The sequence below is a fragment of the Eretmochelys imbricata genome, chromosome 11 (assembly GCF_965152235.1).
Source record: "Eretmochelys imbricata isolate rEreImb1 chromosome 11, rEreImb1.hap1, whole genome shotgun sequence".
Lineage (NCBI taxonomy): Eukaryota > Metazoa > Chordata > Testudines > Cheloniidae > Eretmochelys > Eretmochelys imbricata.
The window spans coordinates 38,072,257-38,090,301 of NC_135582.1; the positions used below are offsets into that span (position 1 = coordinate 38,072,257).

Consider the following 18,045-nt stretch of genomic DNA (forward strand, 5'->3'; position numbering starts at 1 on the left):
AGGAAAGGAGAGAGAGAGGGAGAGAGGGAGAGAGGGAGGGAGGGAGATCTTAGTTTCTATCTTCTAGGAATTATGCTAGGGTATTTAAATTACTTGGTATTTCCCACCCCCGGGAGTACTAAATTAGTCCCCTGGTTCACTGTGGCATAGCTCAGAACAATTAGCTGCAAATCACAAATATGGCCATATAGAAAAACACCTCTCTCTTTTCCTTTTAATGCCTCATAGCTTGTCCGCTCTCCACCCCCTCACCCCTGTCCCTTTTTTAAAGCAGAGATCCAGCCAACATTTCTGTGCAGGCAGAAGCAGGGAGCACGGAGGTCCATGCACTTTATTAGTAATAAACCAGAACTGAGATGGAAAGCAAGCACTACCTCTGGGCGTAAATGAAAAATACTGTGTTAGAACCAAGCACCTCCCAGCACGAAATAGGATTTTCATTTTGAGGTAGGAGGTTTATGACATAAACCAGCATCACACAGGGCCATATCACACAGGGGGTACGGTGATTCAGTGGAGAGCTGCCTCTGCTGCATCACTCTCTCCTTACCTCACCTTCATGGAAGACTTTCTGAATCCTGCACTGGGCAGGGCTGGCCACACAGGCAGCACTCTACATCCTCAACCCTAAGGAATTTGATGAGTTAATGCTCACACACTCAGCATTCAACTTACTCATCTTTCCCTAAGTGCTGCAGAACCCTATCTGGGGCTCTCCAGTGTCTGACAGCAGACTCCAGGGGCAAAGATGGCTGGTGCCTCTTTTATTGGTGGCCACATCCTGCTTGTCAAACCCGGTCTTTCTTGAGGGAAGAACAGACAGGAAAGTTCCAGAGGCGCGACCTCAGAGTTTTCGGTCCTCTCTCAGGGTGCAGCTCACATGCCTGGGGGAGCCTATCCTGCTCCATGAAGATCTGTGTGTCTAGGGAAATTATTGAGCATGCACAAAATTACATCCCTTTCTTCCTCCAGTATTCAGGGACTTAAATTTGTTTAGTGGTGGGGTTATTTTTCTTTCTGGATAGTCTAAATCAAAGAATTAGTCTTTGTGTTTGCTCTGAAGGCAGTGAGATGCATGATCATCATGATCTCTTCCAGGAGAGAGTTCCAGATGAGCAGGCAAGCTGCTGAGAAAGCTGTATCTCCCATGGACTGAATCAATGCCTATCCTGTTCTATCTAAGTCAGAGCGTCAGGTCTGAGAATACAGTTAAGTGTCAGATTTGTACACCCACACTGAAAGATCACATCTTTCTATCACGGTAACTACCAATGGCATTGTAACGCACGACAATGTTAGGAGAGGCCTTCGTTCTTATTTTGAACTTAATTTTAAAAAGAATAGTCGAAGATCTTTCTTTTACTCAGACGTGCTTAAAAATCATTTAAAAAAAAACCACCACCACCCTTTGTTTCTGGACCTACAATATTATTAATTTAAGCTACTAACACCTGCTTGGGGATTAAAATGTATGTTCCTGATTATACAATCTCTCAAATCAAATATTCATTGTTAAATCTTAATTTAAATGTTAATAGCCACAAAGATGTTTATAAAATATTTATATTACTCTGGATTTAATTAAGGCAATTAGGAGAAAAACTAGAATTTAAAGGGATATTGAGGGTATACACTTGCTTAACAAGTTGTATTTCTGAGTTTTGCAGTGTAAGATGGAGAGTGAATGGACTGGCAGGAACAAAGGAAGCCATGGACAGGCTGGAACCAGGAGAGAAAGGGACCCCCCCCACCCCCCCAAAAAAAAATAGAAAGAAGAGGTGAACAAGTGAACTCTTAATTTTTCATACTGACTCAGTCACCTTGACAACCATCTACTTGCTCCTCTTTCCAGCTCTCCAGCGTGCTCACGTCTCCTATCTTCTTACTTCCTTTACTCCTTAACTGACAGCATATCTTACCCTCAACAGCTCTTTCACCCTACTCCCAGTTCAGTTTCCAGCAGTCACAGGAGTAGGTCAGCATGGCAATATACTATTCTGCTAAGCAAAAACATTTCACATGAGTTCCCCAGGAAAGATGGAACACTAGCACCATAAATGAAGGGTGGCAGCAACGTGAACGTGAGAAGGATCATGACTCTTGCAGCAGGAGCAAGGCAACACAGTGTTTACATTTAATTAAAATGACTGAAAGTGGAAGATCTTTAGCAGCCACTCAAACATGGACATTACATTTTCATACTCCACACGGGGGACACTGTAATAAACAAAGTGGAGCAAGAGAGTAGAGAGGGTCTGTAAGGGGAGAAAAAATACCCAGGAAAACTAGAACTAAGTCAAAGAGAATAAGGACAGGTCTACACTTAAAACGTGCTTAGGTGGGTATCACTGTGTTGCTCAAGTGTGTGGATTTTTCACATCCATGGGTGACACAGTTGTACCAAAAAGTCATTTTGTAGTGTAGACCTGCCCTAAGAACAGGACATGTGGGGGTAGTTTGTCTTCAGAAAAGTGAAAACCTGACATAGGATATCCTGCCCTCCTCCCCCAATATGTTCATCCATGCCAGTCTATCTTTTTGATAAGGAGGAAGAGGGATCTTTAAAAAAAACCACTGTTCACCTTGCCCTAGGAAACAAAAAAAAATAAAAAAACCAAAACCCAGTTTAACTAGTTTGTAACTTCATGAACAAACTTCTTTCATCAGTCTCCACAAATCATTTGCAAGACTTCAAGCTTCCAAGAGATTCACACAACCCTACGTCTCCTTTCACAGTAGATGAGGCTTTCCAAATGAGGGAGCTTTCGCAAGTAACTGAAGCAACCCAACGTTTAATGTCCTAAGCCCTACCTTCAAATTTAAAAATTGTAACTACTTGCTGTGATGTGCTACAGGGCACTTAGAGTCAGTGCTGTAAACTTCACTAAACAGGGAAGGCCTGGGAATTCTGAAATGGCACCGAGCATAGTTAGCTGCAAGCAGAAACAAAGACTGAGTCATAGTCAGTGGCACTCTCTGCTGACACCTATTATCAACAGACAGACAGCCCAGTGTGTCCCCCTTTGGGGTTAACCCTAACAAAGCACTCACCTCTACTGTGCTGCAAAAAAGGTAGGATCGCAGGTTTCACTACTCGCAGAAGTAGTGATGACCAGATTACCACTAATGAAGAATTTATGTTTTGCAACCATGCGCCTTTCTGCTCATCTGCACCACAACAAAGCACTTCACAGCCAATAGCTTTACAAACACTAAAGTACTGCAGAAGAGGTTCTTGTTTTCCCCTAGCAAACAAGGAAATGTTGAATCATGATATTAATGGTGAGACTAAGGAACCTTTGTAGGTAATAGTACTAACAAGAGATTGCCATTGGTCCCCTTTGTTTTCTCTTCAAATGGCTGTCCAGCTTTCCCTCCTTTTCCTTTCCAAGGTCTTTGCCCAATCCACCCTCTTACTTGGTCCCCAACTCCTCTTCTCAATAATAATGCTTCTTTGAGCAATCAAAGTTCAGACTAGAGGCTCCATGTTGCTTCACCTGGCATAGCTTGTGTGTAACAAGAACGGAATGTTTCCCACAATATTTGTAACACATGCTTCGTTTTGGAAAGCAGAATTAAGCCAGACGTGTTTATACTCAACCTAAACAAGCTTAGAGATCAAAATCTGATCTTGGTTTCTGTTCCTATCACGTTACCTGAAGTGTGCTGATTTTATTTTTTCAAGTAATATTTCTCCGATTGTTAGTTCCACTACATAAAATTCCATTGTCATTTTTAAAAACAGTAAGTCATCCACATCTCTCCAATTCATATGGTTTCATTGAAATATTTCATCTTTTAGGCACAAATGTGCAGCTGTATGGAAGAGGAATTGGAAATTTAAGTCCTTAGGGTAGTGAAGATTGAATGCTTCTCTGAGAAGAGAAAAAAAAAAAAAAAAAAAAAAAAAAAGAGACAGCCTGAACACAGGAATCTCAAATTAGCTATTCTCATGGCACCCCCTAATGGCTAATTCATATATGTGAACAGAGCCATTCACTTGTTTTTCCGCATCTCAAAGTAAGTTACAGTACTACAGCCCAGCAGCTAAGGACAGGAGTGGAAAGAAACCAGATTAAAGGGGTAACTAATTGCTGAAATAGGTAGTTCAGCCAAAGATGTACAGACCTAGACCTAGAAGCTCTAGAGATCCATTTCCTAGCTACTCATATAGATAATCAGAGTGATGGTGAATCACTAGCAAAGATTTTAATTTGTTTGAGAAGTAATTGGAAATTTATGTTCAAAATTTTCAAATCCCCTTCGCCATGTGTTACCCTTCAGAGTATGTCTAAGTGACCAACCAACCACTTTCTTAGAAAATATATAATGATGGAAGTTGAATGCTGCCTTACTTATAGTTTTCCCGACTGCACAATTGCTTTCTAAGGCCGTGATCCTAGCAGCAATACAAGTACAATCCGGGCACCAATTAAGTTAATGATAGAACCTGCACTGACTTCAATAGGGCCCTACAAGATAAAGTGCTTACTACAGTAAGTACTACAACTGACCGCAAGCACTATGCCCCGTGTTATTTAGGATCATGCCCTAAAAAATAAGGGCTAGGATGATAGCTGAATGCAACCTTAACTATAACTTCCACTAACATAAAAAGTTACACTAAAGCTCAAAGGTTTGAGAATGCTGCATTAGGTGTCACACTAATTCCTCCCTTTGCAACTAAAATAGCAAAATGAAAGGTCTCTACTCCCTCTTGCATACATCACAAGAGTCCTCAAATTTGAGTTCTGCATCTCTACACGGATTTGATAAGGTTTGCCTAAGTTCATTCTTCAATATGTTTTTATTTTTATAAGCTTATTCAAATGAAAGCTCTAGTACAATTTTGGATGCTGAAATCAGACATTTTCACAGTACCTGAGAATAAACACGGAGACCCAAACCGTTTCCATATTGAATGTGTCTGAATTAATTATCAAAAAGAAGCTTGTATTCTAATGAGTGCAATAGTGTTTACACCCCTGAACCAAAGCCTTTTCTAACTTAATGCTTTCTGTAACTATAATTATTACCATGTCAATGTAGACGGCAGAGTACACTTCATTTTTATTTTGCACTTAAATCAATGTAATACAAATACACTGCTGCCCTCTCCTGGACATGTGACTATTAAACTATATGGTTAGAAATCCAAACCTTTTAAAACTCAGAGCTGTTTATTTGCTTTTTTGATTGAACTTCATATTCTATATGCATCTGTGCATATACATTTTGAATACACCCAGCCCAGCAGCTGTTTTCTTTCCAAGCCTTAAACAGAGCTCTCACCCAATATTTACATACCCACTATTCCAGCGTGTCCCAATTCATCTTCTGCTCTTCTAGCCATGCCTATTTTAAGGGCTTGTTCCCATCAACCCCCAAATGTTCAGCCCCATACTAGGTTTTTCAATTATTGAGCAAGGAATATTTTTCAGTTATATCCATTCTCCCATAAATTCTACCTCTGGCTAGATTATTCCCATATTGTCCAGTTCCACTTCTCTAGCAGTCCCCCAGTAGCTCCTACCGCATCTCCAGCTGCAAGAGTCAGGTCTCAAGAAGTCAAGTTTTGTTTGTTTTTTTAAAGAAATAATGAAATTTTTTGCCTTCTTTTGGTTTCTGAGCCTTTGGTTTCTGAAGCTTTCCAAGCTTCTCTACAACCATGAGCATTAGAAACCTATTTCACTTGTTTTTATGTAAAAAAAAAAATCTCTGCTCTCATTATTACTTAACTCCAGAAGCTGGAAATTTCAATTATTATATACATACACACACTCGGAGACTTGCAATAAAATAGTGAGTGCAGGCAACACCAGTGGTGAGCTGGAGCCGGTTCCCACTGGTTCGCTAGAACTGGTTGTTAAATTTAGAAACCCTTTTAGAACCGGTTGTTCTGCGAGGGACAACCTGTTCTAAAAGGGTTACTAAATTTAACTGGCTAAAAGTGGCACCCTAGGCACCGACTCCCTGGAGCACCCAAGGGGAAAATTTGATGTGTGCAGAGCACCCACCGGCAGCTCCCCGCCCCAACCCACCCCCGGCCCCAGCTCACCTCTGCTCTGCCTCCTCCCCTGAATGCGCCGCTCCACTCTGCTTCTCCGCCCTCGCCCCCCAGGCTTCCTGCAAATCAGCTGTTCACGTGGGAAGCCGGGGCAGGCTGAGAAGCAGGCAGCAGTTTCGCACTCAGGCCCAGGGAGGCAGAGGTCAGCTGGGGCGGGGAGGCGCGGAGGGCCGTCTGCACCGCAGCAGGTAACCGGGGGGTGGGCGTTCGTGGGTGCTCTGGGGCTGGAACACCCACGGGGAAAATTTGGTGGGTGCCCACCGGCAGCTCTGCGCCCGGCCCCAGCTCACCTCCGCTCTGCTTCCACCCCTGAATGCATCGCCCCGCTCTGCTTCTCCACCCCCCCTCCCCGGCTTCCCGTGAATCAGCTGTTTGCACAGGAAGCCGGAGAGGGCTGAGAAGCAGGCGATGGCTTCACACTCAGGCTGAGGGCGGCGGAGGTGAGCTGAGGCAAGGAGCGGTTCCCTCCGCACCTCCCCGCCCCAGCTGACCTCTGAGGGCCTCCTGCACCGCAGCAGGTAACCGGGGGGGGGGGGGGGGAGAGGAGGGAACAGGATGCAGGGGAATGCCGTCCACCCTCCAGCACCCTGGCTCAAATCCAGCACAGTTAGTGACAGTCAACACCTCACACTAGTGCTTGGTGGCCTACACAGGGGGAGTTGGTGGTTTCAATCCAGTTCTTTAGCAGGAAAGTACCCACACCTAGAAACTCCACCACAACTGGCACCTTTCACAGGCAAGAGGCCAGGGACTGAACAGTCATGGAAAATTAACTATCCCCTTAGGCTAGGAGCCCTCTCAGAGCTAAGACAGGTAACAAGAAGCTTGCACTACCACTGCTTAGAATCAACCCCTTCTGTGAAGAAAAGGCTTGTTTCAACAATTCTCATTCCAGAACTTTTCCACCACCACAAAATTAATTTAACACTTTGTGCCATCAGAATACATTTCTGATATTAGAACACGTGTTCATTGTCATGATCTTTAACAGATTAACCCAAGATACAGCCAATGCTAACCATTCTGAAGTCATGAGTCAGGCCCAAAGGTAGCATGAGATTGGTTTAAAAATAATGCAAGATTTAAAAATAAGTGGGGTCTTATTTGCCTTCTCAGCGTTGAAACTTTCGAGTGCACACAGCTTATGATTCTGGGCTTCTCTGCAACCACAAGGGCTAGAAACTTTAAGGTTTTTGTTTTGTTTTTATTCTCAAGCAGTTATTTAATTTCAGGAACTGGGGTTCTAAAAGAGCAGCCTCCAACCACCATGAGATTCATGATAAAATTACAAAAAAAAAAAAATCCACAATAGTTAAGGATTTGAGTACATTTGTGTCAGTTTACATGCCCATCAATACTTTGTTTCAATCACAGAGAGACTCAAACAACCCTGGAGTCCCTCATCAGAGCTATTGCTAGAAACATCTAAACAAGCCATCAGGTCAACACTGGCATGCAAGAGACAATCACTGTTTCACTGAAGTGAAGTTTGAAAAACATCACCTGTAGGTTCTTATGATGAAGATAAACATGTAGGTGCTTTTAAATCGTGATGGACAGTATACAATGGCTGCCATTTTAATTGCTGTATGATATAAAGTCACTTAAAAACTTTAAGTTGCAGTGGAATATGGACCATTTCGGGCACCAACACTGGTGGTGAGTAGTTTCAAAATTCTTGGATTTGTTCATGAGATTGGTTTGATTCTGCAAGTTCAGGATTGGAGAGGACTCAAGCTCAACACCCACAAGTGTTCCAAGGCTTCCGTTGACAGTGTAAGTGCCATATTGGAAAAAAACAGAAACTCACTGTTTTGGTTTCCACATATCTTATGACAGCAGTTTATTTCATACATGTCCCAGGGTCAGCATGGCTCACAGCAATCCTCTTCCTGAAATTGCAGGGTCAGGATAAAGTTTATCAACTTCAAGCTTGTGTTGTGGTGATCTCATTCAATTTCCATCCACTTGTTAATTCAGACACAATCAGAAGCTAATATTCTTGTTGTTTGGATTGGTTTTTTTTCCCTCTTTTAGAAGAATTTGTTAGTAATAATGTTTGCTTTCAGTATTATATTTGATAGCACCCTATAATGTAATTTTTTTTCCTTTTAGCATAATACAATCAGTCTAGCCACAAAGGAATCAAGACACTTTCCCTGGAGTTGTATTTTATTTAAACTGAGGATAAAATCCTACTCCCATTGAAGTACTGCTATTGACTTCACTTCAGTGTGATCAGGATGAGGCCCCAAGTTCTAAAGTGTACTTCTGCTCATAAATTGGATGCACAGTTATATATTTGGAAAATGTACAATACTAATAAGCCTGAAAAAATACAGTGGAACTTATCTTAAAAAAAAACACATGGAAAGGACTGGCAAAAAAAAAAAAGAATAAACTTTAAAGTCATAATGGAAACCACATTCTTGCTTAAGACAAGAATTTCCTTATTATGCCTATTTCTCCACTTGAACAGTCTTCCCCAGCCTCAAGCCTCGTGACACAGCAGTCTCCAGGATTTCAAAAAAGATAAAGAAGTCTTTTGGAAAAGTTGCCTAATAACTGTAGCCTCATCCAACTCCTTACTCAGCTCTTATGTCTCAGGACGGATGGTTCCACTCTTCATCTGGTTTCTCTGAGCACTTGGTAGGCCTGCTCTGAACAGGACAAGGCTGACCAACTCCCTTTTCTACTAACTTCTTAACCACTGTAAAAATCTCAAAAGATAAACTCCTGGGGCCTTTGGAGGAAGGGAGACGGCTGAGGTGGGAGGAATAGAGGACCATCCGAATTCTGAGCTTAATGTTCACCCTTCCTCCAGTTACTATTTGAAAAATGTTTCCTACCCTCAAGAAGAGGGTCAATGCCTAAAGATTCCTGTTTTCACCAATCCCTGGCTCCTAGTGCAATTACACCTGCATGATGTCACTTTATTTTCCACTATGACCTCTAATGATGCATGCGTATTCTACATTACAAAATGCAACCCGACTTCAAGATACACAGAATTGTTATAAATGTATTTATATTGAGTTGGAGTGCCAATAAGAAGTTTCCTAGTATTATGCTATTGCCAGGAAAATCAGTACTAACGTATATTAAACTAGGTTTTATGGGGGAATGGGAGGGTGGAAGATAAGTCACACTTCTCTCACATGATCAAATTCAGAAAGTGTCCGGCTACCATTACTCTGTCTGAAAATGCTAAGAGGGAGGAGATTATTTCAAAATGCAAAGTTAACTCTGTAGAAAACATATAACCTAGAACTAGTAAATTAACAAACAAACAAAAAAAGGGGGGGGGCATATGATTGGGGAGTAGATATCTATTGTAAATCCCAATTTTGTAAGTTTACACTTTTTACAGCCTCGCACATTTTCCCCACTCATTTAAAGCTGCTGTTTAAAGATGGTGTCTTTAGGATTATACCAAGCTGATGTGAACCAGGTTTAAAATAAAGGAATAGGCACAAACTGCTGATGCAGCAAAGCAGCAGCAAAATAAAAGAGGACATTAGGTAAGAGAAAAAGGTTAACTAAGTGGAATAAGGCCAGAGTTCTGGGCAGCGAGGCAAACTATTCACACATATCTTAGATGCAACAGAAATTACATTATTATACCTGTACTAGCAGGATTGGCATGGATGTCAATTACAGGCATTTCATGCCAAATGCCATATTAAAATATATTTTAAAGTACTGATGACACGACTTGCCTTCCCCACCTTTCTAGCCTATGGGTTCTTCGAAAAGTGATTTCTGACTGACATTTCACATGTTGCATAAGTTTAGTTGCTCAAGTTCTATTTATAAAATATTTTTAAACAATCAATTCAATATTGAAATAGATTTATATTTTATAGCATCTTAAAATAGCAGCCAACTAAAAACTGTAAGTGAATTAAAGCTTAAATAATTTAATGTCTTCACTAGCTGAAAACTTAACATTTTTCAGTTTATGTTGCAGTTGGCAGATGTTTACTCTATTGGCATTTTTAGTACATGATGGCGTTTACAGCTCTCAGGACCGTCTGTTTTCTTTGCAATTCTAAGGAGGTAAGGGAAGTGTTGGGGTTTACCCTGAATCTAAGAGCAGAGGTGCACAAACTATGGTCTCGGGAGTATTTAATGGCTGTCCACGGAGAGCTAGCATTGTGCTGGCTTCTCATCTCCAAATGAAACGTTACTTTATGAGATAAAGTTCCACTAAATGCTTTCCTAATGAGAATTTGCTGCAGTTGACTCAGATATTATGGGACTGTGAATGAGAGGGGAGGCTGGTCTGCATAGTCAGGAGACAAACTATATAAAATGTGGCCCGTGCTATGAAGGTTTAGAAATGGGTCTTCGGAGATAGAAGATTATAGTGATTCCCACTGTGGTATAAAGTGAAAAATCCTATTTCCCCCCCCTCCCTTTTAAAGTTAAATTACACAAACTCCTTCCAACACATGTTGCAGTCACCACATGGGCAAAGAGATGTGGTGCTCACTGAGCTCCCTCCGAGTCTTCCATTCCTCCTGCGTGTTGGGGTATGTAAAGACCCGGGTAACCGCTTTCACGGTAATAGGGAGTGCGGCATAGGCAAGCACTATTTCTTCACTTGATAGATAAAGTTGCCATCCTTTTCCCTTCCCTGGTTAAGGATCGATAAGTTTTGCAGCTGCATGAGGAATATGATTGTCTGAAGGATACCCTTGTGCGAAGAAGTGTTACACCCCCCAGATACATAAACGACCTCGGGGCCATGGCCCCTTCCTCCCTCCCCTGTGAACTGCCGATTAAGGGAACTTGTGGCTACAGTTACTGCAAAGAAATGTATCTTCAAGATAAAAAGGTCTGTATAATATGCTTAATGCTCTAAACAGTAAACAGGGGCAGGTATAATTATATTTAGTATATAGCTATTAATATTCAGTATATGGGCATTCAAACGATCAAACAAGGGTTTTGGGGGTGCTGTATTAAATTTAGGTATTTACATATTAACTGAGATAAAAGAGGCGAACAAGTACCGCAATAAAGAAGTCCATTTACTCAATCTGCCTCTGGGTCCTCCTGCTCCTTCTTTCCATCTCTAACACTGCCTACTTCTTCCCAACCACTATTTCCCAATCACTCTATTTCCAGAGCTGCTTCTCCTCCTCCTCTAGAATATTACCACCACCCAACCTGCCTCAGATCCCTATTGCCTGTCAATGATTTCTAGTAGGGTCTTGTTAACCCAATGGGAAAGGACACTCTCGGGGGAGGGGGGGTGTTGGGGTGTGTGTGCGCGCGCGTGTGTGTTTCCAGCTTCCTAAAGCCCTATCAGATTTCCTTTTTAGCCTATGTTAGTTATTCTCCTGCTCCTCCTTTCAGCCCTTCACCCTGCCTTCTCCTCCCGACCCCCACTCCTTTCCCCAGGTGCTGCCCAGCTTTCCCCAGGCCCACCATCTCCACAGTTCCCCCTGCCCCACAATCCTCTGTTCTCCTCCTATCCCCTCAACGTCCTCCTTGCTCCCCAGCCCGTCTGACCAGGACTCCATTGCCCCCGCCCCTCCCCCCCGAAAGTACGGTACCCCAAGCAGTACTTTGGTGGAGCAACAGGATTCAAACTCCCGGAAGCAGGACAAGGATTAATTCTAAGGACAGCTGTGGCAGTAATGGTGCTGCTGTTGCCCAGGTGGGTGGAAGCATCCTAGTGCTGCTGGCAAGTTGAGCCTGCTCAGGGGAGGGTGCCCCTCTCCCCACCTCACAAGAATGAACAGAAGGGGGAATAACCCCTGGGCCTGCACTGCTAGGTAGCAGATGCTCCAGCTGCTTGGCCTTATCGCAGAGATGGGGTGTCTGAACAAACCACTGCTAGCCTGCTGGTCCCTGCAGACAAGGCAGCTTTCCCAATGAGCGGTGCTGAACTCATCACTTCCCGCAGGTCCTGAACTTCCATGAGGGCAAAAATCCCACTGATCCTCTGGTCATGGAACACCCCACCTTCACCTGCAGGCAGTAACTCCAGTGCTTTGCCCATAGCTCCCTGAGCACAAATACCCTACAATTGTCAGAGCTGAAACAATTCTACACTCTCAGGCTCAGGAACGACTTCAGTCTAGTCACGTTTGGGTCCAGCTTTAAAAAAGTTAGACCTGATCAGACCTCTATGTCCCAGCACTGCCCTTTGTTTATTAGGGAACAAAAAAAAAAAAAAAAAAAATTAAGAGTGAGTAACTTAAACTATATATTTTTGAGTTCACTGAAAAAGGTCTTTTTCTGAACTCTAGAGGCTTCTACAATAGTTATGATGAAAACCCCCTTGCTCTTGCAAGTTATATTGGATCAATAGCCACAAGACTCCTGAAGAGAGTTCCCACCTTAGCCTTTAGTTCCCACTCAAGCCAACCTCTCAGAAAGCCCAAGAGAAGAGCAAAGCCTTGCAGCATGTGGCTCAACAAGTCTGTTGGGTCAGGGAAGAGAACAAGCATTCCTCTCTGGAAGTGACCTGTTGCCAGCTTCTTCCTAACTGAACAATTTTTACTGATGTCTTTGTGCCTTATAATAATTACATGGAAATGCACACTAACCAGGTAATCCCTTGTAAATATTTTTTGTTGTGTTCTTAACTCTGTATTTTGTGTCCTGAATTCATGACTTCATTTCCTCTGTCTGTGGACCTATATGCTCAACATTTTCTGTACCTCCTAATAACTAAGGATTTTCCTGATTTTATAGCTTTCCAACTAAAAATGTAAAGAAAAAAACTCTCCCCCATCTTACCACCTTGACAAGGCACAATAAGGAAGGAAGTCAAAATGACCTAAGACTTTTTGAAGAAAGCTCAACCTCAGAAGCTATTCATTTTCAATAGTCACCATCTGTGAAGGGGTTAGTGAGAGAATTGCTACATTCAGACAGTTAAAAATCAACATACTGAGTTTTCCCTCATGCTGGTCTCTGGACAATATCCTATTCCACTGTCTAGAGAAAAAAGTGTGAAGAACCTTACCTTTTTTGCTCTTTGTGCTATATCAGGTGTTCTAGTAAGAAGCTTTTCTATCAGGTATTCTCTATTCTGAAAAACCAACATTTGGACAGTTAAACCCAATTCAAGGAAAACAGGAGATTCACATAGATTGTAAAACAGAGCAGATTTACATGTCGGATTAAGCATTTTACCTTGGCTTTCTGGAAGAATTTGCATTTTAAAAGTTCCGCTGCTGTGGGCCTGAAAGATCGATAATAAATTAGAGCAGAAACAGAGATCCCTCCTAATGAATACCGTACATGACATTCATGAAATGACATGGTACTTTTCAATTAGTGCTGAATGAATAGCAATGCTAGCTGCAAAATTAATTTTAAAATCCATAATGGTATATGTATTAATTCACTATACACGTTGGGAGATGGTGAAAGCACTGGATATAAATCAATATCCTGTCCTTCATTGTCCATCTTTTTCTTTAAAATGAATTTAGTGCTTGTGAGGGGTGCTGGATTAAAAAGCCAAGACTTACAACCTCCTTTTAAACCATTAAAAAGACATGCATGCTTCCCTAGATGACCTAGCCCATGTGCCTAAACCATGCTCCAGATGCAGGGGTAGCCAATTATTTTTTGTCAAGGTCCAAATTTTTTGTTAAGGTATAATCAAGGTCCAGACTCCAGAGAAAAATAATAAAAAACAACAATAAATAAAAAAAAATTTTGAGTCCATTCAAAAAAGCATCTGGTGGCCAGATTTGGCCCGTGGTCCACCTATTGACTACCCCTGCTCAAGAGCAATCAGCTTATACAGATGAAAAGATCATTAAAATTTTCCCAATAGTGAGGTAAGCACCAATTGCCATTTATTTCAGTGATTTGAACACCTGTTCACAAGGAACTGGACTGAGCCTATTAACTTGTTTCATAAACCAAACAGCACTGTCAGAGCTTTCAGTCCCTAGACGCACACGTAGAATCTGATGCAATGTCCTAGAGGCCAAATGCTCTATGTTCTATTTTTAGTCCCTGGAGTTCTCTGTTCAGCAATCTTCCTCCCAGGCCCCCCTGAATTTACACTTTTGAAGTTTGCAGCAGTTGAAGTCACAACCTTCAGTGTTTACCCTAATGATATGCTATAGTTCTGAATAAGGAGGAGCAACATTTGCCCATTTTTGCCTAGAGGTACAGCGGAGGACCTATCAATATATTTGTCTACTGTCAAGCAGAGCTGTCCAGAAATTGGGTTCCCCACCCGCCATAGAAAATTTCAACCAAAAGATACAAAATATTTCCGCACAAATTTAAAAAAAAAAACAAAAAACAAAAAAAACCCACTTTGATTTGAAAATGCTGTTGTGGTGCCCCAGGGGAGTTGTAGCTCAGGTACCTGAGGTTCCTGTTCTTCATTATGGGCTCGGTCTCCCATGATACACCACCACCCCCTTCTTGGTGAGGGGAGGTGGTACATCATGGGAGTCCCTAAGCCAAGGTGCATTATAGGAGATGTATTCTAGCTGGGAAGCATGGCCCATAGAAGGGACTGGGGATATGACGGAACCAAGCCACAAATCCCATGAGCACCATGGTGGCATATCTGAATCAGAGTATTTTGGTCTTTGGGCATTCAGTTTTTTCAATGGAGGGAAGGGAAGAAAAATTCTAACTTTGCACAAAAAACACAGACACCTTTTCACAAAATTAATGTTTAATTTTCAATGGAAGAGTGGACTTTCAACTAAAAAATAAGTTATATCATCCCTACTGCAGAGGATAAAGAGGACTGAACAGAAACCCAAACAAAGCCCAATTAATGCCTCACCGCATTTGTCTATGAGTGGTTAAAATGTAAGAACCACCTACAGTAATTCAGGAAGGTCACGAGGGCTTGTCTACACACAAAAGTTGCATGGGTTTAAGATAAAATGCGATTATAACCCAATTGAGATGGAGTGTCCACACAAAGTTGCAAATTCTATGTTGATTGAAAGCTTGCTTAGCTTGTTAATGTGCCACGCTTATTTGATGTGGTATAAGGTTTTGGAGAGAAAGGGAAGAAGAGACCAGGAAGAAAGGTTTTATTATTTAAATAAGCCCCGTTCACATCCTCCACATGTGGTACAGAGTCACCTAGAAGTTTCCTTTTAAAAATGGGCAGACTAATGGAAGCTGTAAAAGAAAATTGAAAGATCCGTTGTAGTCAGATCTAACAGCAGGAGCCATGCACAGGCACTAGCAATGTAGTTTAATTTTACACTAAAAAAGCAGAAAGTCACCAGGAACGTTAACGCCCTGATGGTCACACGCTGGTATGCTTAATGCGGAACAGCTAACCACTGGGAACTGAACTGCGAGGAATCAAGTGTTTGCAGCAGATACTCCAAATACAGAGAGACAGGGAAAACTACAGCAACTGCTAACTTCCTAGGGACAATCACCAGTTTAATCATGCCCTGAAAACATTTGGCCATTTCTACAGTAATTTATAACCATAATAAAAGTTGTTTTTCCAGAACGTGTTTCAATCTAAAGAAAACACTAAAATGTATTTAAGCAGTCTGCAAGTTGTAGGACTATGCTTAAAGCATAACCAGACTCTGAGGGTTTAAAATTAATGAGACAGACTATAAAGGTCTGGGGAATCTGAAGATACTACACAAATGATCTCCTGAGCCAAGAGGATGAATTCTGAGGGGTTCTGGGAAATTAAAAAAAAAGGCCTTGTTTGCACTTCTTATTTCTTAACTATTCTTGATCTATCTATTATCTCTGCTCTCAGCTCTTAAGCCTTATTCTGACCATATTTACCCTGATTTACAGCAGGCTCACTAAGTCTGACTCACAACTATATTACTCTAATTTTACACTATTGTAATACCACTGAACTCAAATTACACCATGAAAATAAGGTAAGAGAGCAGTGAGTCAGGTGACTCAGACAAGGAGAATTGTTTTGTACAGCTAGTACTGTAACTTCTAAAACATATTAAGAAAACATGTTAATTACAGAATGTGGCTCTCACAGTGTCCAAGCAAGAGAAACATACAAAATGGATTTACATCGAAAGCGCTATCAAAAGGATAATGGGAGACATCATTGTGGGACTTTACCAACAGTTTTGGAACAAAGAGTATAATTATCTGAAGTATTTCAGTCACAAAAATGGAGCAGAAATGTATGATTCAGAAAGAAACAAAGAAAAAGGGAATATATAATTTTCAAGTTAGCTCAGAGCCATTCATTCAGTTGTTTACATTATTTATTTCTAACATAAAAAACACCTTAACCCTCTCTTGAAATAATCTTGTCACACAGCGCAAATGACAATGTAGAGTTAGAAATAAGCTCATCTCAGAACAAGGAAGGCCAACAGCATTTTCTGGTTTAGGCTCAAGCAGTCAGTATGTTCAGACAGTAAAAGCTCAGCTTGATCAGCATGGTCATAATCTTTAACATGGGCTTGAAAGAAGTAGTGAGGGGTTTTGTTTGTTTCAAATGAGAGACTGTAAGCTCTTCGGGGCAGGAACTGGGGTTTTTCAAAATGTTTGAGAAGTGCTTTGCATAACAGAAGTAGAATATTTGGATACTAGTACACCAAGTTAATCATCAAGCTTCAACAAGTTTGTTAAAAGCCAACTCCTTCTCCCCAAACCAAAGACCTAATATTAGGAAACTCAAGGATTTTCCAAATAAATATTTAAGAAAAAATTCATAACAAGGATTTTTAAAATAAAATAGTCCTCACTGAATTTTGGACTAATTCCATTTTACACAACAAAAAAGCCATACCTTTTGGAAGGGTCTTTTTGAAGACATAGTGAAATTAGTTTTCTAAAGGATTTCCCGTACTTTTTCATCATTTCTTTGTCCTCTACACCCGTTTCTAAAGTGGGAGGGTCATTTTGCAATGTCAGCATTAACACCTATAGTAAAACCAAAAAGGTGACATGGTAAGTGTCTCTGTGAAATTACAACACAATAATAACTGAAATAGGATACAAATATTCCACCAAAAATAGAAAGTTCCTGTTTAAAACATCTTGAGGCACCACACAACGCTTAACAGGGTAGTAAATTTGTACACATTACTCTGACATTTATGGGGTTCATTCACTTATCAGACCTTCACCGAGTACCAGAAATAGATGGAGCAAAGTGATGTTCAGACATACTATGAAACCCACTTGTTAGTTCTGAGTTGGTGGTCTCCAGAAATAAATTTAAAAGTCCTGAAGACCAAAATGCTTCAGTCTATCATAAAAGATTCCAAAAGAAACAGAAAAGCCATTCTAAAAAGAATGAAAAAAAGTTGAGTGGCAAGTCAGGGATGGCATAGGTTTTTGCACCGTGTTTTATAAAGGCTGACAGGCAATACTCAAAACCAGTTCTCCCCCTACCTGTAACCAAGCCTGTGGCACATCACCAACAATGCCACACGTCTGACCTTGGAGAACACACAGATAGCATATAGCTAAAGCCACCCATTTGTGAAGATAAAGGTATGGAAATATCCCTAGGATGGTCTTGCTCCCAGATAAGTTGCATCTGGACACCTTGTAAAAGTTATGGAGGACAGAGAGAATTGTTTCTATATTATTCTGCAAGTGACCCGTGCTAAAATATTTACATAGAAAGTTTGTTGTTGGTAGCTATACACACGGGAAAAGCATGGGATGGAAAAGGGGGTGAGGGAAAAGAGGAAGCAATTTATCTTTGAAGGATGAGGCCATGCAACTTGGATCAGCTTGTTTCAACTCCAGAAAAGGATAATGAAGACCTTGATCAAATAGCAGGCAGAGGAGATGAATGAAAAAAAAAAAAAAAAAATGTAAGAGGGGAGCTTACGAAACATTAAACCAAGAAAGCAATCTGGAATTAGCAGAAACACATGAATAAAGAAGTTCGTTACCAGAGAGAAGAGCATTGTAAATATCAAAACATGGCCTACTTGAACAGAAATTTAATATGAAAAAGGTAACAAAGGTCAGGCTCAGCTAATGAGTTTTTCCATGTA

At 41.2% G+C, this 18,045-nt stretch overlaps 1 protein-coding gene across 2 annotated transcripts in view; it reads right to left on the reverse strand.

Annotated features, from left to right (window-relative positions):
* Positions 1 to 18,045, reverse strand: part of STK39 (serine/threonine kinase 39) — a 262,001-nt gene that overhangs the window by 170,970 nt on the left and 72,986 nt on the right. For both annotated transcript variants that reach the window (XM_077830249.1, XM_077830248.1), the window contains exons 8-10: positions 16,821 to 16,954; positions 13,223 to 13,271; positions 13,053 to 13,118 (exon numbers count right to left, since the gene is read on the reverse strand). In XM_077830249.1, coding sequence (XP_077686375.1) covers positions 13,053 to 13,118; positions 13,223 to 13,271; positions 16,821 to 16,954 — 249 coding nt within the window. The remainder of the gene's footprint in view (positions 1 to 13,052; positions 13,119 to 13,222; positions 13,272 to 16,820; positions 16,955 to 18,045) is intronic.